The 21,138-nt window shown below is 37.8% G+C and overlaps 1 protein-coding gene across 1 annotated transcript; it reads right to left on the bottom strand.

Annotated features, from left to right (window-relative positions):
- Window positions 1-1,988: 1,988 nt before the first annotated feature.
- Window positions 1,989-20,529, bottom strand: LOC129682075 (arylacetamide deacetylase-like 2; the record flags this gene model as incomplete). The annotated part of the gene is made up of 4 exons (XM_055614261.1): window positions 20,392-20,529; window positions 10,656-10,878; window positions 4,477-4,546; window positions 1,989-2,160 (listed from the first exon to the last, which is right to left on the bottom strand). Coding segments are annotated over exons 1-4 (603 nt in total), but the record flags the coding sequence as incomplete, so codon positions are not given.
- Window positions 20,530-21,138: the final 609 nt, after the last annotated feature.

Genomic DNA, 21,138 nt, shown 5'->3' with positions numbered 1-21,138 from the left:
GGCGGCATTTGGGGGAGTGCCCGAAAGGATTGGGTTTTCTCAGCCCCAATCTCGGGTTGGGGTACAGACAATGTGGTCTGTGGCAGATTCTGCTGGACACCTCCTGCCTCCTCCAAAGAGGGAGTAGGGATTTTGAGCTGGGCGCGCAGCTGCTACCCGCCCACAGCTGGAGCTCAGTTGTGATGGCGGCAGGTACCCGCTGTGGTCAGAGAGACCTTCCAGGGAAAGACTAGGTGGCCCGTGACCAGTCTGGCAACTTTCCTTCCCCGTGGGGTTTTTTTTGGGGCTGGTACTCCCAGCCTCAGGCACCCTTGTGCCCACTAATCAGCCTGGGAAATTGATCGTGACAAGCAGGCTGATGGCACCAGCCTGGAGACCCAAAGCCTGCATTGCTGGGTTCTCTTCTGGGTTCTGGCTGGGCAGCCAAGAGTGGACCCGACTGCTTCCCACGCTGTGGGAGCCTCCCCTCACCTGGGAAACATGATCGATCACTGTTGTATTAGGGCCCAGAGTTCAGTCTCCGGGTCGCTGCATGGAGTGTGTTGTCCTGCTTCTCAGACATGGTGTTCTCCCGGTGCCGCCATCTTGGCCCCCCACCCACAATTTCTGTATCCATTCCTTAGTTGAGGGACATCTAGGTTGTTTCCAGATTATGGCTATTATAAATAAAGCTGCTATGAACACAGGTCAGCAAATGTAAGGTAGAGACAAGTGCAGCCCTGGATTCCACTGGCCACCTAGTTTGTCAGAATGCTGCAGCTTAAGGTGAGTGAATCAGCTTACTTCAAAAGAGATCAAAAGTAAATAAGGAATGCTTGAGCACACATCTGAGCACAAACCAGCAGTTATGTATACACATTTATACAAAGTAGAAAACATTATAAATGAAATTTTTCACATTTTAGAAAAATGAGCAAGAATAATGGCTTTTGGCAGTACTTCAAATTTCCACATGTTTCAATCAAAAGAAGCAGAAAGAAATGCCAGGACAATAACATGTTTGTTTAAACTTGAAGCCTTAAAGGGAAAGAGTGGGAAGAACAATATCTGAGATCCAAATGTTATTATTCCCATGCAGTCCTGAGACACTTGGTCTCCTCATTCAATACCCATTGTACTAAAGCTACTGAACTTTTATGATAGGAATATCTGTCTGTACTTCATCCTGTATGTTCATAACACTATTCTTTATTATTAGACACCTAAAACAGTGGATACCAATGCATTGAAACTCTTTCAGAATATCACATAGCAAATCTCCCAGAGAAGCTCTGATGATCAGGAGCTCCAGCTGAGAGCCTTTTGTAAAATAGCAATTATGGAAAAATTCCTGTTGCCTGAGTTAGTCCAGGATTTAGGAGCTGTCCTAGGAACAGTTTCACAAGTCTCAATGTTGGCCATGTAGATGGATAACAGGTCTCACCTGACCAGAAGCATTTGAAATTGCAGAGCACAGAAGTGGATCTATAACAAACCTTTGCTTTTTACCTTTTCTAGCAGCCTTTGTGGAGTCACACTGCACTTTTGGGGAAGACTATAACTATTACCATGGAATATATGAGTAGTATTAAACTCTAAAGATACAAAGAGACTTTCTTTAATTTTCTGGCCTCCCAAATGTTGGAAGGAAAGTGCTGCAGTTATATGGCTAAACAATGTCTCCTCAACCAAGAAAAGCCGTGGTCTGGCAAAGACATGATCTGACTATCAAATACCATGTGGTAAATGCTTGAGTTATTTTTAGATCTGTCTTGTAGGCCACCTCATAGAACTTCATTAGCTATTTCACTGATGTAGAGTCAGATACACAAAGAGTAAAAGGAAGTATACTTGTGGTGCCCAGTGCAGCTGCTAGAGTAAGATGTAAATACTAGAAGCAGCCAAGGAGAAACCCTGTTGACAGACAGGAGCAGTAATGTCAACAGACATGTTGACAGCATGTCAGCCCAAGAGCAGAATAGTCAAACCTCTAGAGAAACACAACATACCAATTGAGTTGCTGCTGCCGCCAACGTAGCCCCAGAACTGTCTCCAGAAATACAAATGCAAGCAGGATCTACTCCATACTTGTCAAGGATTTTGTCCTGGAGAATGAACTTGACCACAAGAACAGAGTCTTCAAGGGCAGCTGGGAATGGATACTGAGGAGCAAGCCTGTAGCTTTACACAAAAACACAGACAACAACAACAATAAGAAAAACCACAGATTTCTTTCAACTTCACCAACAGATATATTAATAACATTGGTCTCTGTTTTGAACCTTTCATTAGACTTAGCACTGGATCTGTGCTACAATGAGTGAGAGAGGATGAGACCTCACCCTCATTGTATCTGAAGAATTTACCAGGCCCTCTGTGAAGTTGCTGACTCAAAAGTAATCCATAAGTATTGATAGAATTTCCCAGTAAAATGTAAAATAAGAGAATGTGGTCTCCAATTATATATAGGTACATTCATTTAGGAATTGATTTCGGTCAGAATACTATAAAAATATAGAATTTCATATCACAAACGAGAGAATTTGAATCAATGTTAAAATAATATTATTTAATATTTAATAGTAATACTTAAATATTTTTACATAATTAAGACATCCTAATATTATTTTACTGTACTAATGGGCCTTCCTAAAACACTGCAAATTGATTATTAATAGAGTATAGTATTGGATGATTTATTCTGTATGTGTGGGTGTTTGTATGTCTTATAGGAGCATGCCTCAATTGGACTGTCTTATTATTGATCTGTATCATTTTAAACTATTATAATTCTTTAGTTATTTATAAACCAATATACACAATGTTATTCATATAGTCCTTTTGTAATTTTTTATTTTATTTTTATTAATTACAGTTTATTTACTTTGTATCCCAGCTGTAGCCCCTTAGTCATCCTCCCCAAATCCCACCCTCCTTCCCTCTTCTTTTCCTTTGCCCCTCCCCCAGTCCAATGATAGGGAGGTCCTCCTCCCTTTACACATGACCCTAGTCTCCCAGATCTCATCAGGGCTGGCATCTTTGTCTTACTCCGTGGACTGGTAAGGCTGCTCCCTGCTCAGGTGAAGGCAATCAAAGAGCCATTCCATGTGTTCATGTCAGAGACAGTCCCTGTTCCTATTATTGAGGAACCCTCTTGGACACTGAGCTGCCATGCGCTACTTCTGTGCAGGGGTTTTAAGTTATCTCTACGTATGTTCATTGTTTGAAGCATAAGCCTCAAAAAAGACCCCTGTGCCCATATTTTTTGTTTTTGTTGTTATTTTGCTCTCCTTGTGGAGCTCCTGTTCCTTCCATATATATCATCCCCTCTTTCATAAGATTCCCTGCACTCTGAAAAAAGTTTGGCTATGAATCTCAGCATATGTTTTGAGAGCCAGCTGGGTAGAGTCTTACAGAGGACCTCTGTAATAGGCCTTTTACCTGTTCCCTGTTTTTACCCTCTTCTGATGTCCATCTCATTTGCCTTTCTGAATGAAGATTGAGCATCTTACCAGGATCTTACTTGATTAGCTTCCTGAGGTGTACAGACTTGAGTATGATTATCCTATATTATATGTTTAATATACACTTATAAGTGAGTATACACCATGTGTGTCTTTCTGTTTCTGGGATACCTCATTCAGGATGATAATTTCTAGATTCCTTGTGGGTGTTTATATTTCAAATACTGTCCAAAAGTTTAAAATTAAAAAATATAAATTACATATTTTAAATATATATATATAATTTAAAAATATGAACACATGCCAAGGTAAATAATGACAAGTACCTAAAGAAATATACAATTATTAAAGTAAATGTAAGATAACACACCATTTCAAAATCTTCTATAAAATAATAATGTGGCAAATATAGTGACATTACAACAGGAAAGGCAGACCATCCTTAAGATTGTAAGTCAGATATTTCTGAAAATATATGTAATTATTCTAGTTGCTTCAAGGATTGATTACAAGGACAGCACTGACCCTTCCAGTATATTTACTTGATTCTATTACACTTGCAGTGAAGAGTTTCCTTTCAGTGTATTCAGGTCAGTCCACAATTCTGTAAATCCACTCTGCACTATGGAGTTGACCGGAAACATTCACCCTCATGATGAAGGTTTCATAAATATAGAACACATCCAGTAAAGGTTAATGTAACATGTATCTTCCCATCCTTGGTATATGATGGAAATTTGGGTCAAAGTCATGATATATGAAGAAGTATTATTGAGGAACACTTGAAAGTTCCAACATTGTTCTTCTAACATTAGTAAGTCTGTGAGTAAATCTAAACTACAGCGTTTTTATTAGTAGCTCAAGTTAAACACATCCTAAGACTGTAGTGGCTGCACTTTCTAGGTGAGAAAAAAATTAAATTTAAGCTCAGAACAGGGATCCAGCCATGACTGAGGCTCAGGTGACTTGCTTTGTAAATCAAGCCTAGTCTGGGAGGGCTATGACCATAGCATGAGAATTGTCATTCTCTTACTCTATTCCCACAACAACAGCATCAAGTTTGTTTGCTGTCCATCGGTTCAGATCATCATAGGGCTGCATCTCTGAAATGAAATAGACAAAAACAAAAGTGTGCTTGGTGGATTATCAAGTTATGGAAACAAAGCTAAGTCTAAGAACAGTGATAGAAATATAAAAGGGAAACAGCATTTCCATACTAACGCCATAAATCCAGCACACACACACAACTGTACACAACACAGAGACACACACAAATACACGCACATACGTGCACGCAAAAACACACATATACACTCACAGGAACACACTCACAAAAACACACCTCCACATGAGCATACATACATACTTACACATACTACATACTCACATACACACACACACACACACCTCCACACACACATACCTCCTCACACATATACACTCACTCCCACATGCAAAAGCACATGTCCACACACAGATGCACACATCTACAGGTACACACACATTCACACACACACACACACCTCTACACATATACATATGTACACATTTATAAACACATGCACACAAACGCCCACACATGCACACATACATATAAGCACACACACATACAAACACACAAGCACTCATGTGTCCAAGCATATAAACACAAATAAGTTTTACCTATAAAAATATATTTAAATTTTTGAATTAAATGCATACCAAGCTCAAGTGGACAACAAGAAAAATCATAATTTCCAGTTTAGATTAATGCTAGGTATAGAATACAAGATTATTTCAATATTTGAAAAAAATTTCATTCCATATACACAAACTTAATAATGGAAATATCATTATCTAGGTAGGTAAAACGAGAAGGTACTCAGTATTTCTGTAACTTGTAAATTTCATGAAAAAATTAGGAAGAGATGAGACTGGAATGTTATCACAAGGCAATAGTGGCTGCAAAGAACAAAGCAATGGTCACCTGGTTAAAAGATGAATGTACTTTCTAAACTGTCTGGCACGATGCAGTGATACTCTTCATTAGAAGTCTTAAATAGAGCAATAGGAGAAGAGGAAGAATTAAAAGAAGAAAGAATAAAAAGAAATAACTCTGAGTGAGGTAGCTCGGTGGGGAATGCACTCAATCGCATAAGAGCAGGAATTCAAATACCCAGTAGACATGTAAATGTATGAAGGGCATGAGAAATAAATCATAACACCTGTACTCAACAGATAAGAAAAGCCGGCCAGCTAAGACTAGTCAAATAAGGGAATTCTAGGTTCAATGACTTATCCTAAAGAAACAAAGTGAACACTCTAGAAAGTGCTTGTTAAGATTATGCAAGTAAATATCTCACTCTCACAGAAGATACACTGATGTATTTCATGACCTTTGAATCATAAGCCTCACCAATTAACCTCAAGCTCACTGGTGATCTCTCTCTTAAAGTGAGGAGTAGATTCTGCTTAAGGGTTTCATGTACTGGAGGTAAGAAGAGAGGAGTGGGACAGAAGGTGTGAAGTCTGTATGTTTCAGTGGCCCTTAGTGCACTTGGTGACTAAAAAGCAATTCAACTTCACTAATAGGATTACCCAGATATGTCAAATTCAGAAAATATGAGAGTGAATTTAAATATGTTTGAATAATTTGAAATACAAATACATGTGTATACACACATACCCATACACACATGCATACAAACTTACACACACACATGCACATACATACATAAAAGCACACACATATACAGACACACAAGCACTCATGTGTCCAAGAATATAAACACAGATAAGTTTAAAGCATACCAAAGATGCTTACTAAAGTTTTTAAGTTGATTCATAAGACTAAGTAGTAGTGTACTTGTTTGTCATTTGCTTTGTAGGTGTCCTCATTCTATGATAGAGATACACATCTCAATTGAGCAATCTCACTTTTCTCTCCATCACCTTCATATTCATTAGAATTAGTATATTCACATGATTATATTAATAAACGAAAATTCAAGACTTCTGGTGAGAGGAAACCATACCCCTGACTACCAAAGACCACAATTACCTCAGATGTCCATAGGCCTGAGGTGAGCTGTAGCAATTCCGGAGCAGCACTGGCCATTCAGTGACCATACCCAAAAAGCTGAGGAGGTCACTTTTAGGAAAAACCATCTCTCTACCAAGGTGATTCTCCTCACCCCTGGTTTCCAGCAGGTACCAGAAAATAACAGCCAAACCTGAGACAGCCAGATGGGTAGAGGCCAGCATAAAAGTACAACCAACAAAAGCCAAGGCAATATGGAATCTCCAGAACCCAGTTATCCAGGGACAAGTAGCCTTGGACACCCTATCATAAGTGAAATTCAAGATGACCTTACTTTTAAGTGTATGGAGAGGATAATGAAGGAAAACATTAAATGCATAAAAAAAAGAGAAAGATAAAGTCAAACAGATTTTGGCCATCGTTAAATAAATACAGGAAGATAAAGTCAAGCAGATTGGGGCCATCTGCAAAGAAATAGAGGAAGATAAAGTCAAAGAAAGAATGATCATCCATAAAAAATTGCGGGAAGATGTAGCCAAACAGTTTAAGTCCTTTAGAAAGGAAATAATTAAATCACTGAAAGAAATAAAAGAAACAGAGAAATGTTCAAACAGCTGAAGGAATTGAAGGAAAACCTGGACAACACAGTCAGACAGGTGAAGGAAATAAAAAAAAAATTCAAGATCTGAAGATAGAATGGTAAAAAATTAAAGAGAACACCAAAAAAAGAAATCATGGAGAGGAATAATTTAGGGAAGAAAACAGGAACTACACAGATTAGCATATCCAACAAACTACAGGAGGTGGACAAAAATAATCTCAGGTGTGGAAGATACACAAAAGAGATCGATGTATCCGTCAAAGAAAATGTTAAATCTAAAAAATTCCTGACACAAACCATCCGAGGAATCCAAGACAACATCAACAGACAAAACATAAGAATAACAAGAATAAATGCCCTTACTGAGTGCTTGAGAATCTTTTGGGTATATGCATAGGAGTGGTATGGCTGGATCTTGAGGAAGTGCTATTCCTAGTTGTCTCAGAAAGCACCAGATTGCTTTCCAGAGTGGTTGTACAAGTTTACATTCCCACCAGCAGGGAGGAGGGGTCCCCTTTCTCCACAACCTCTCCAGCATGTGTTGTCTCTTGAGTATTTGATCTAAACCATTCTGATGGATGTAAGGTGAAATCTTAAGGTCGTTTTGATTTGCATTTCCCTAATGCCTAATGAGGTTGAGCATTTCTTTAAGGGTTTCTCTGTCATTCAATATTTCTCTATTGAGAATTCTCTCTTTAGCTTTGTACTCCATTTTTTTAATTGGATTACTTGATTTGTTGCTGTTTAACTTCTTAAGTTCATTATATATACTGGATATTAGTCCTCTATCAGATATAGGTTGGAGGAAGATCCTTTCCCCATCTGTAGGCTGTCCCTTTTGTTCTGACGACAGTGTCCTTTGCTTAACAGAAGCTTTTCAGTTTCATGAAGTCCTATTTATTTATTATTGCTCTTAGAGCCTGTGCTGTTGGTGTTCTGTTCAGGAAGTAGTCTTCTGTGCCAATGAGTTCAAGGCTCTTCCCCACTTTTTCTTCTAAGCGGTTTAGAGTGTCTGGTTTGCTCAACCATGTTTGTAGCAGCCTTATTTGTAGTAGCCAGAAACTGGAAACAGCCCAGATGCCCCTCGGTGGAGGAATGGATGCACAAATTGTGGTATATCTATACAATGGAATATTACTCAGCAATAAAAAACAAGGAAATCATGAAATTTGTAGGTAAATGGTGGGATCTGGAAATGATTATCCTGAGTGAGCTATTCCAGAAGCAGAAAGATGCACATGGTATATACTCACTCATATAGACATATAATATAGGATAAACCTACTAAAATCTCTACACCTAAAGAAACTAAACAAGAGGGAGGAATCTTGATAAAATGCTCAGTTCCTATCCAGAAAGGCAAAGAGGCTGGACATCAGAAGAAGGAAAAAAGCGGGAACAAGTCAGGAGCCTGACACAGAGGGCCTCTGAAAAGCTCTGCCCTGCAGACTATCAATGTAAATGCTGAGACTTATGGGCATCCTTTGGGCAGAGTGCAGGGAATCTTAGGAAAGAAGTGGGAAACAGTAAGATCTGGAGAGGACAGGAACTCCACAAGGAGAGCAATAGACCCAAAAAATCTGAACACAGGGGTCTTTCCTGAGACAGATACTCCAACCAAGGACTATGCAAGGAGATAACCTAAGACCCCTGCACAGATGTAGTCCATGGCAGTTCAGTATCCAAGTGGGTTCCATTGTAATAGGAACAGGGACTGTCTCTGACATGAACTGATTGGCCTGCTCTTTAATTCCCTCCCCCTGAGGGGGAAGTAGCATTACCAGGCCACAGAAGAAGACAAAGCATAGACATATAATATAGGATAATTGTACTAAAATCTATATACCCAAAGAAGCTAAGTAAGAAGGGGGATCTTGGGTAAGATGCTCAATCCTCATTTAGAAAGGCAAATGGGATAAATATTGTAAGAGGGTTTTAAAAAAGGAAAAAGACAGGAGCCTGCCACAGAGGGCCTCTGAAAGACACTACCCAGAAGAGAATTAAAGCAGATGCTATGAATCATAGCAAAACTTTGAGCAGAAACAGGGAATCTAATGAAAGAATGGGGAGATAGAAAACAGGGAGAGGACAGAAAGTCCACAAGGAGAGCAACAGAACAACAACAACAACAACCAAAACAAAACAAACAAACAAACAAAAAACCTGGGCCCAGAGGTCTTTTGAGACTGATAATCAAACCAAGGACCATGCATGGAGATAACCTAGAGCCCCTACACAGAGGTAGCCCACAGCAGCTCAGTCTCCAAATGTGCCTCCTAGTAAGGGGAACAGGGGCTGTATCTGACAAGCACTTAGTTGCTAGCTCTTTGATCACCTCCCCCTGAGGAGAGGAGGCAGCCTTACTAGGACACAGAGGAAGATTGTGCAGACAGTCCTGATGACACCTGATAGGCTAGGTCTAAGCAGATGTCTACATGTAGAAAAATACAAATAGTTTCATTGGTCTCCTAGTGTGCCTCTTGTTCCCTCCAGGTCTTTTTATATCCCCTTCTTCCATAAGACTCCCTATGCACTGTCCAAAGTTTGGCTGTGAGGCTCTACATCTGCTTTGATCCCCTCCTGAGTGGAGTCTCTTGGAGGACATCTGTGGTAGGCTCCAGTCCTGTTTACTCTCTTCTAATGCTTTTGGTGTCTATCCTGTTTTCCCTTGCAAATGAGAATAAGCATCTTCTCTAGGATCCTCCTTCTTGTTTGGCCTCTTTAGCCCCAGGGGCACTATAGAGAGTGATGCATTAACCAAAGACAACTCATAGAAAAGACCTAGACTCCCTGATCAAGTGTAGGCCATAGACAGCTCAGTCTCCCTGTAGGTTCCCTAGAAAAGAGGAAAAGAGACAGTTTTTGGCATGAAGTCTATTGCCTGCTCCTTGACCACTTCTTTCTAGTGCGGCTACTTAGCCAGCCCAGAAAGGAAGAGGATCCAGGCAGTCCAGATGAGACCTGATAGGCTAGTGTCAGACATTAGAGGAGGTGCACTGCGCCTATCAGTGGACTAGGGAAGAGGGATTGGGGAGGAAGAGGAAAGGAGATTGGGACAGTGAGGGGATGAGGGAGGGGGCTACAACTGGAATACAAAGAGAATAAATTATAAATAATAATAATAACTTTACAAAAAGAAAAATACAAATAAAACCATATTCATCACCCTGCACAAAACTCAAGTCCAAGTGGATCAAAAACCTCAACATTAAAACCAGATACACTAAATCTACTAAAAGAGAAAGTGGGGAAGAGCCTTCAACTCATTAGCGCAGGAAAAACTTCCTGAAAAGAACAAAAACAGTTCAAACTCTAAGATCTACCATGAATAATTGGAACATCTTGAAACCAAAAAGCTTCTGTAAGGCAAAAGACAGTCAATAGAACAAAATGGCAGTCTGCAGACTGGCAAACGATCTTCCCCAATCCTACATCTGACAAGGGGCTAATATCCAAAACATACAAAGGACTCAAGAAACTGAAAACTGACAAACAAAATAATCCAATGCTTTGTCCACAACTCTGTCATCAATACACTTCAATTATTTCAATATGAATACATGAATAACATACATATAAAAAATACACTTACTGCAACTTCCCAAGACAAATGCACCACCATGCAAGTAAATGATAGCTGGTCTCAGTATTTCAGACTTCTTTTTTGGCAAGTACAGACGAACAGGAATGTCACTAAAGTTTGTGTCAATCACTGTTACGTTTTCATCTGAAACTGGTTTTGAAAGGTGAACTGATGATAAAGTTAAAAATGTGTCTTCATACTTCATGAGACCCATTTCTTCAAATAATGTGGCCTATGAAAACAAAAGAAAATTTGAAACATTATACATTCTTATTTTTGTATTAATTAATTTATTTTTTTATTAATAACATTATATTCACTTTGTATCCAAACTGTAGTCCACTCCCTGGTCACCTGCCACTCCTACACTTCCTCTCCCTACTCCTCCCATATTCCTTCCCAAGTCCACTGATAGAGGAAGTCCTCCTCCCCTTGCATCTGATGTAGTCTATCACGTCTCATTGGTATTAAATGCATTGTCTTCCTCTGTGGCCTGGAAAGGCTGTTTGCCCTCTCAGGAAGAGGTGATCAAAGAGCCATCCACTGAGATTTTGTCAAAGACAATTTCTTTTCTGATTACTAGGAAACTCAGTTAGACAATGAGTTACTACAGGCTACATCTGTACAGGGGTTCTAATTTATATCCGTGCATGTTCCTTGGTTGGAGTACCAGTCTCAGAAAAGACCTCTGTGCCCAGATTTTTGGTTCTGTTGGTCTCCTTTTGAAGCTACTGTCCCCTCCAGGTCTCTCTATCTCTCTGTTCTTTCATGGGATTCAAAGTTTGCCTATGAGTCTCAGCATCTGCTTTGATACCCTGAAAGGTAGGTACATTTACACAATGGAATACTACTCAGCAATTAAAACAAGAAAATCATGAAATTTGCTGGAAACAAAAATGTAAAAGACTGAATGATAATAAAATATACAAAGTGATAATATTCTAAATTTTATATCCTAACATTTTGGTAGGATAAAATCTCAATGTGGATATCTGATTTAGACATAAACAAAATTGTTTCTGTCAACAATTCATCATGGATATTCCCATCCCTTCATGAAAAAATATTGGTAGTTATTGATTGATGAGGAAGGAGTAGTCTTTTTTTTTTCATAGCTGTTAATGTGTTACATTTTCTGTGGTAAATAATCTTCTTCCAATGTTCAAGAAAGAAACTCTTTCTATCACTGGATTGCACAAAAGAATGAAGAAACGAAGCCCTAATTGCAGAGAAAATGGATTTAGTAGGCACAGAAAGGGAATTCATCAGGTAAATGCATAAAACTGTCAAACAAACAAATAAATTCTTGGAGATATTAGTCTGTTTTTGACCTAGAAACTTCATCTATATTTGCTACCTTTTATAAGTTGGAAGTTGCTATGCATATTACCAAAGGAAAAGAGTAATCACCAATCTTACCCAACTGTAAAACCTAAGATCTACAATCACTAGTGGAAGGCAAGGCGCTCCCATTGTTTCAATAGAGATTTGAACATTATCGGAGAAAACAATGACATTCTTATTGGATTTAAGTCCCATTCCAGGAGACAAAGGTCATACTTGGCACCACTGTTTGGTCAGGAATCTTTGAATAAGTGGGTCATATGCAATAAAAGGAGAAACTACTACGCCACTCTATTAAATGTACACACAGTATTAAACTGACTCCTATTGACTTATTGTTATAGCCATAGATTAAGGCATCTCTCAATCCTCACCAGAGAAGCTTCTGTTTGTAGTAGATTGTGATTAACACACAGATGCAAAATGGACCAAGGTGTGGAATAAGAGACTGCTGAATACCCAATTCTAAATGAAACATCTATACTGCCAAAGCTCAGAGATCACTTCAGAAAAGGAGACTGAGAGGCTACATAGGCCAGAGATATTGAATGAATACAAAGAAACAGTGTCCTCCTGACACAACATGACAGTTGTTCACAGCTGACACTATGAACTCAGTGGTTGTGACAGCAGGAACAAGATCTGTGCAAGTCCAAACAAGAGCAATGCCTGCTGTGTAGAAAGAAGTTGGTCACAAAATCCCATCCCTAGCTGAGGATCTACTGACAATTTATGGCAAGTGGGACAAGGAGAGTCAATTTTATTATATTTTATTATCATTTATTACAACTTATTAAATTTGTATCCAGGCTGTGGCCCCCTCCCTCGTCTCCTCCCAATACCACCCACCCTCCCTCTTCTTTCCATATGCCCCTCCCCTAGAACTCAGTGACAGGCTCTCTGATCACCTTTCCCTGGAGGGTGCAGCTTTGCCAGGCCACAGAGGAAGACAATACAACCAGTCTGTTTTAATTAAGCATGTATCTCTTGGCATATCCAGTGAATGTTCACATGCTGAAGGAATCATATATGGGAAGTGCAGATTGGAATAGATTAATGTGGGTAAAGAAGAAATGCACAAATATTTATAAGGAAACATGGGTGAATGTGTGAGGAGTTGGAGAAGGGGTAAATATGGTCAGAAGTCATTATATACAATTCCCAAATAACTAATTTAAAAGAAAAAGCAGTAAATACAAATAAATAATTAAATAAATAATTCTAAAATATTAGGTATTAAAAAATTAAACAAAAAATAAAAATATTAAAATTTGTTTTTGTCATTGAATATCTTGTTTTCTTCATCTATGAGGACTAAGAGTTTTGCTGGGTATAGTAGCCTGGGCTGACATCTGTGTTCTCTTAGGGTCTGCATGATATCCGTCCAGGCCCTTCTGGATTTCATAGTCTCTGTTGAAAAGTCAGGTGTGATTCTAATGGGTTTGTCATTATATGTTACTTGGCCTTTTTCTCTTTTTCTACAGAGGGCTTCTGAAAGCCAGAAAAACAAAACAGGAAACAAACTAGGAACCTACCACAGAGGGCCTCTGAAAGCAGCTGCCATGCAGACTATCTAAGCAGATGCTGAGCCTGATGGCAAACTGTTGGGCAGAGTGAATGGAATTTTATGTAAGAAGTGAGAAATAGTAAGAGCTGGAGAGGACAGGAACTCCACAAGGAGAGCAACAGAACAAGAAAATTTGAACACAGGGAACTTCCCAGAGACTCATACTCCAACCAAGGACTATTCATAGAGATAAGCTAGAACCCCTGCACAGATGTAGCCCATGGCAGTTCAGTGTCCAAGTGGGTTACATCGTAATGGGAAGAGGGACTGCCTCTGACATAATCTGATTGGCCTGCTCATTGATCACCTCCCCCTGAGGGGGGAGCAGCCTTACCAGGCCACAGTAGAGGACAATGCAGCCACTTTTGATGAGAACTGATAGACTAAGATCAGAAAGAAGGAGAGGAGGACCTCCCCTATCAGTGGACTTGGGGAGTGGCATGCATGCAGAAAGGGAAGGGAGGGTGGGATCGGGAGGGGAGAAGGGAGAGGCTTATGGGGGGATACAAAATGAATAAAGTGTAATTAATAAAAAAAAGAAAAAATTTAAAAAAAATGAAAAAATAAAAATATTAAGTATTCAGTGATAGAAATTATCTGAAGTGACATCCTATGTCTGTTCAAATATTTTCATCTTATCTTGTTGACTGGCCATTCATTTTGGTGTTGAACATTTGTGTGTGTGTGCGTGTGTGCACGCATGCTTGTAAACATGTCAACCATATGTGCTTATGGAAGTCAGGTATAAACTGCAGTGTTGGTCCTCAGCTTTTAACCTTGTTCAAGTCAGCTTCAATCGTTCCTACTGTGTATTCCGATGTTTCTAACCCTGGGGCTTGAGATTCTCCTGTCTTCATTTCCTCTCCCACTGGCAGAGATGCATGCTACTGTATTCTGCTGTCTCTGAATTCTGGAGGTGTGAGAGCACAGATCCTCATGCTTGCTCAACAAGGGTTTCACCCACTATGCTGTCTGCATTGTTTCTAGTTTCATTTAAATGTTTTAAAATGCCATAAGTTACTCTGTAATAATAATATTTCATGTTCCCATTTGCATCTACAAAGCAGTTTCTTTTTCTTAAAATCACTTGAAGGAAAATTTGAAGGAAAAATACTCTAGCTTTTTTGGTAAGTTATCTAAGACATTACTGAATAATTTCAGTTAAATCATAGTATAGTTTTTGATATTAATTGCCAGTGTTTGTTACTTCCAGTTACTTTGATGTTGGTGGTGGTAGAGTATATATGTGCTTTCCTTCTTTTCATTTTGCATATGCAAAGTTACTTCCTGTGTTTTCCTGGGTGTAGTTGGTCTCCTTGGATTAGAGCTTTCCTTCTAGTATCTTCTGTATGGCTGGATTTGCAGATCATTACAGTTTAAATTTGCATTTGTATGGAATATCTGCTTTTCTCCCTGTATGTTGTTTAAACCTATAGTAGTCAGGGCTGGCATCTGTGATCTCTTACTGTCTGTAAGATAATTATCCAGGCCCTTTTGGATTTTAGAGTTTCTGATGAGAAGTCAGGTGTAATTTGAATAGGTTTGCCTTTATGTGTGACTTGGCTTTTTTTTTTCCTTGCAGCTTTTAATATTCTCTCTTTGTTCTGTTTGTTCGCTCTCTTCATTATTATGTAGCAGGATGATTTTCTTCTCTGGTCCAATCTATTCCCTATTCTGTAAGCTTTTTGTATGTTTATAGAGAATCTTTCTTTAGATAGGGGGCGTTTTCTTCTATGAGTTTGTTAAAACTATTTTATTGGTCTTGGAGTGGGAGTCTTCTTCTATTCCTATTATTCAAGAGGCTTGGTCTTTTCATAGTGTCCCAGATTTCCTCAATATTTTATCTGTCAGGAACATTTTGGATGTAACTCATTCTTTGACTGGTGTATAGATTTCTTCAATGGTATCTTCTACACCTGAGATTCTTTCTTGCATCTCTTATATTCATTTGGTGATGCTTGTGTCTTTAGTTCCTATTTTCTTTTCTAGGTTTACCATTTCCAGGATTGCATCAGATAGTGTGTGTGTGTTTGTGTGTATGTGTGTGTGTGTGTGTATGCATGCAACTGATTTATACTAGTTCCAGTTTTAGGTCTTAAACAGTTTTATTCATTTCTTTCTCTTGTTTGATTGTGTTTTCCTATGTTTCCATTAGGGATTTATTTACTTCCTTTACCTGTTTAATTGTATTTTCCTATATTTCTTTGGCAGATTTATTTTCCTCCATTAAGACCTCTAACATTTTATAATGTCAGATTTAAAATCTTTTTCTTACATTTCTGATGTGATAGTATCTCTAGTGCATTAGGTTGTAGGACTGCTTGTTTTCAGTGGTGTCATATGGCCCTGAGTTTTATTTGTTGTGATCTTAAGCTGACCACTACACCTCTGGTTATCTCTGTTGTTAGCTGGCTTTGGGGTCCCTCCATTGGATTCACTTTCTGTGTGCAAGGTAGGCATATTGGAAGCAGGAAGAGAAAGCTCCAAGCTGAAAACTCTGTGCTGGCACTCATAGGCCTCCTCAGAATGGTAGACAATGGGGCTTGAGAGCCAAGCACAGCTTACATCCACTGGGTTTGCTGCATCACAAGCTCTAAGATCAACAAAGAATTAATGGGACTTCATGAAACTGAAATGCTTCTGTAAAGAAAAGGACACTGTAGTCAGAACAAAATAACAGCCTATAGACTGGTAAAGGATCTTTTCCAACCCTATACTGACAAAGGGCTAATATCCAGAATATGTAGAGGCCTCTAGAAGTTAAACAGCAACAAATCAAGTAATCAAATTTAAAAATGAGGTACAGAGCTAAACAGAGAATTCTCTATAGAGGAATGCCAAATAGCAGAGAAACACTTAAAGAAATGTTTAACATCCTTAGTTTTCAGGAAAATGCAAATCAAAATGACACTGAGATTTCACCTTACATCCATCAAAATGGCTAAAATCAAAAACTCAAGTGACAGTATATGCTAGAGAGGATGTGGAGAAGGGGGAACCATTCTCCGTTGCTGGTGGGAATGTAAACTTGTACAAACACATTGGAATGCACTCTGGTGCTTTCTCAGACAATTAGGAATGGTGGTTCCTCAAGATCCAGCTATACCACTCCAAAAGATGCTCAAATACACAACAAGGATGTTTGCTTAACCATGTTCATAACAGCTTTGTTTGTAATAGCAAGAACCTGGAAACAACCCAGATGCCCCTCAACTCAGGAATGGATAGAGAAATTGTGGTACATTTACACAATGGAATCCTACTCAGTAATTAAAAATAAGGAAATCATGAAATTTGCAGGCAAATGGTAGGAATAGAAAAGATCATACTTAATGAGGAACCCCAGAAGCAGAAAGACACACTTGGTATATACACACTTAAGTGGATATTAGACATATAAAATAGGAAAATCTTACTAAAGTCCATACACCTAAAAAGAAGCTAATCAAGAAAAAGGACCTGGGGTAAGATGCTCAATCCTCATTCAGAAAAGCAAAAGGGATTGACTTTGGAAGAAGGAGAAAAGAGGGAATAGGACAGGAGCCTAAAACAGAGGGCCTCTGAAAGACTCTACTCTGCAGTGTGTCAAAGAAGATGCTGAGGCCCATACACAAACTTTGGGCAGAGTACAGGGAATCTTTTGAAAGGGGGAGAGAGAAAGACCTTAAGTGGACAGGAGCTCTACTAGGAGACCAACAGAACCAAGAAATCTGGGCCCAGGAGTCTTTTCTAAGACTGATACTCCAACCAAGGACCATGCATGGAGATAACACAGATGTAGCTGCACAGATGTAGCCCTTGGCAGCTCAGTATCCAAGTGGGTCCACTAGTAATCAGAATAGGGACTATCTGTGACAAGAACTCAGTGGCTGGCTCTTTGATCACCTCCCTCTGAGGGGGGAGCAGCCTTACTAGGCCACAGAAATAATCTCATTTGATACCATAAAATTTTCTTCTTGTACTTTTCATTGGGCTAGGGTCTTCTTAATTGTAAATTTTATCTAAAAATACAATCAGGAAATAACATTTTATGCTCCCGTTCTTTGTACTCATGTTTACAACATTTTATTTATTTACTAAATTTAGTTTCAACTTTTGAAGTTTAACTTTATGTGTATGTGTGTGGTGTGTGTGCAGGCATGTAGGTATCATGTTTCTATGGAAGCCAGAAGATACTTTCAGATGTTGGTTATGAGTTTCCTTATTGTTTCGGTTAGGGTCTGCTCTTCTTTGCCACTACATATGCTAGTCCTTCTAGCCCATGAACTTCCAGGATTCTTTCATCTCATCTGCCCAGGCCACAGCGGGAGCCACAGGGTCATAAATGAATACCACTCTATTTAATTGTATGTGGAAATAGACTTCCAAACTCATGCTTTTTGCATGTACAACAAATGCTTTATTCATTACACTATCTGCCTAGCCTTCAACCCATTTCAGTATCAAAATATAATTACTTAATTACTATATTATTAATAGTCTAAGTTTCTATTTTTAAACTACAAAGATGTAACTTATCTTTTCCATAAAATACTCTTTATTTCTATAGCTGGAGTATCTCTTACTGGTTATTTCTAACCAGTTTTCTAACATGTAACTACTAGTTCAACTAAAGTAACTATATAGATATTTGTTACTAGAATATTATAAAAACATGTATTAATATGAATGTCTCAGGATAGAAGTATAGATAATTCTTCTTTTGATAAGCTTAGTATCTATGAATATCTGTTTGCTGACAACAGTGTTTTAATCCTAAATCAGATGCATTCCCAAGTTAATTTTAGACTTCTTCCGGGATTTTATATGGAATACAGAATCAAAAATAATGACAATTGTTAGAACTAATTTCTAGAAAGTGGATATAATTAATTTTTTAAATAATTATCTAGTAATCTTCTTGAATATCTTTAACAAATATAAATATATTGTTTGTTTTAGTCTCCTTATAACCTGACTGATAGACTCTCAAAACAAAGCAGTGACAAAAATAGTCTATAGACTTATTAGAAATTTTAAAAACCTCAAAGTGTCTTACTTACTTTTTTATTGGTGCGATAAAACACTGCCATCAAGGCAACTTATAAAAGTAAGCACTTGTAATTTCAGGGGATTAGAGTACATGATATTAAAACAAAGATAGTTTGCAAGCTTAGATTGTAATACAAAACCATGAGGCAGAGAGAGAAAGCATTGTGTATCACAAGTCTCTTGAAACCTGAAAACTGGTGCCCACTGACCCAGATCCTCCAAACTCTTCCCAAATGACTGGGAATTCTTTCCAATGACTGGGACTCAAGGATTAAAATATATGATGTAAGCATATAGCAGACACTCTCAACCAAACTACCACACCACGATACTCAGAATACCCACGATACAAACCATAATTATCTGCTCCCCCCGCCCCCAGAAAAGCAAATGAGATTATCTCACTGAGGGAAACAAAATAAAAAATGTTAAATGAGATTGTCTAACTCTGAAGTCAATGCTTTAAAAACAACTACTATAATCATGTTCTATAAGGTAAAGATGGATCATTTGGGAACAAATTAAATAACAGATGTTCTTAAGAAAAGAAGTGTATTAAGAATGATTCAATGAAAAAGTTAAAACAAAACTATGAAATTATCCAAAATACAATATGCATTAATAAACTTTAATTGAAAAAATATGACAAAGAAAGATTCATTGAATTTGAAAATTTATCAAAATAAAATATACAATCTAAAATAAAAACAGTAATAGAAGCTAAAAAAAAATAAATGTTTAAGACTAACAACTTGTCATTTATCTACATGGAGAAAAGTGATGAAAGGATACAGTAGAACTAACAGCTGGAAACTTCCAAGATTTTAAATAGAACCTTCCTATTGTCACAATAGCCATGAACCTTCCAGACAGAAGCACATTTCAGTAAAAGAGAACATGCTGTATCTTGAGTGCTGTCATTATAAAATCTGAATCTTAACAACATGGGACCTAAAGACAGGCAGGAACAGCAGTAGGTGCCGAGATGTGGTCATAAAGCTATGTGGGCCTGAGAGATGACAAGGACAAGACAATATAGCACACACTGTGCTCAAAAAAGAGTTCACAATGTAGCTTTCCAGTGGATTTCACAGATGGGATAGCACAACAAACTAATGCCAAAGCAGAGAGGACTGCCAGCTCTAAATTATTATAGTTACAAAAGGATATGAAAAATAAATGCCACTATCATGACACTTTTCTGATTATTAAAATAAAATTTATATGAATACCATAACACTTGTATAATATTGTAATGAAATTATTATTACCATTGAGTTAATTATTAACACAGTAAATATAGATGAATGTAAGCCAAATTCTGACAGGCAGAAGAATACATTGATTTGAGTATCAGAAATTAGAAACTACTTCAAGAGGAAAAAAAAAGGTACTAAAATAGTGGAAGGTTAAATGTACTCTTAAATTTTATAATATGAATAAATTGTTCACATAAGATTAAGCAAATGTATGCACTTATGTTTTGTGAAAAATATCAACTATATTTAAGCATATGAACAATTACTCAAGCATTCATTAGGAATGTTGGTTCTTTCGTGTTGTCAATATATAATTAACTTTAGAAATAGCATCTTACAAACACTGTGTGTCCTTCAATAGATAATAAAGTCATAAAGTTATATTAATGATTAACTACAAAGTTAACTACATGAACTATAATATTACTTGGTGGATATAGCACTAAAGAAAAGCAAACTCTCTTTCAAAGTACTCACTAAAGGAAATTTCACATATATTGGTCACAAGGTTTTCCAATTTCGAAAGGGAGAAAAAAAATATTACCACAAGTGAAGTCGTTTTCACAACAGCGTCTATCATTCTCACTCTCCAGCGTTCTTCAATGTTTTCTGGTATGGGTGTATAAATATAATAAGCAAAGACGACACAAAAGATTCCAAAGCACAGAATTTTGTATCCCATGATAAATGGTGTCCAAACTTCTCTGTGTGGGTAGTCAAATGGCACATCATATATCAACTGCTAAAAAGTAAGACAAAGGTAGAAGGCAAATTGTTCCAGGTAAGAGGGCAATACAGCAACACTCACTGAAGATGACGTTCCAAGTTCAGGCCACTGTGGTAACAGGTTGTGCAATTTTGTGTCTTTGTGAAACAGAATGTGTCATGATATATCTATTGACACTTTGCATCAAGAACAGAAACATTATGAGAATAGCAAGTTCTTTAATCTCAGAGAAACACATCTTAGTGGGACAGTCAGAATAGAACAAGAAAGATAAAAATCCATTTTCTGGTGCTATTTTACTGAAAATAGTGACAAGCAATGAAAAAAAAATCAGCCTAAAGGCTAAAGCCTATAATACAGACAAATAAAATTAAGGATAAAAATTCATAAGAGACGTGTTTCCAAAATTCATAAATCTGATATATATATATACCCGATGTTTTTGTTTTGATTTTTGTTTTACAAACCTAACAGTGAGCAAACTAGAGAGAAGCAACACTGGAGAGATCTCAAATGTCAGGTCACACAGCACTGAAGGTAAGCACCTCTAAAAGGAAAGTAAGC

Source organism: Psammomys obesus, unplaced genomic scaffold (genome assembly GCF_907164565.1).
Source record: "Psammomys obesus unplaced genomic scaffold, mPsaObe1.curated_primary_1811, whole genome shotgun sequence".
In the NCBI taxonomy this organism is placed as follows: domain Eukaryota; kingdom Metazoa; phylum Chordata; class Mammalia; order Rodentia; family Muridae; genus Psammomys; species Psammomys obesus.
Note: the sequence above shows the minus strand (reverse complement) of the source record. Positions and strands in the feature narration are given on the sequence as shown.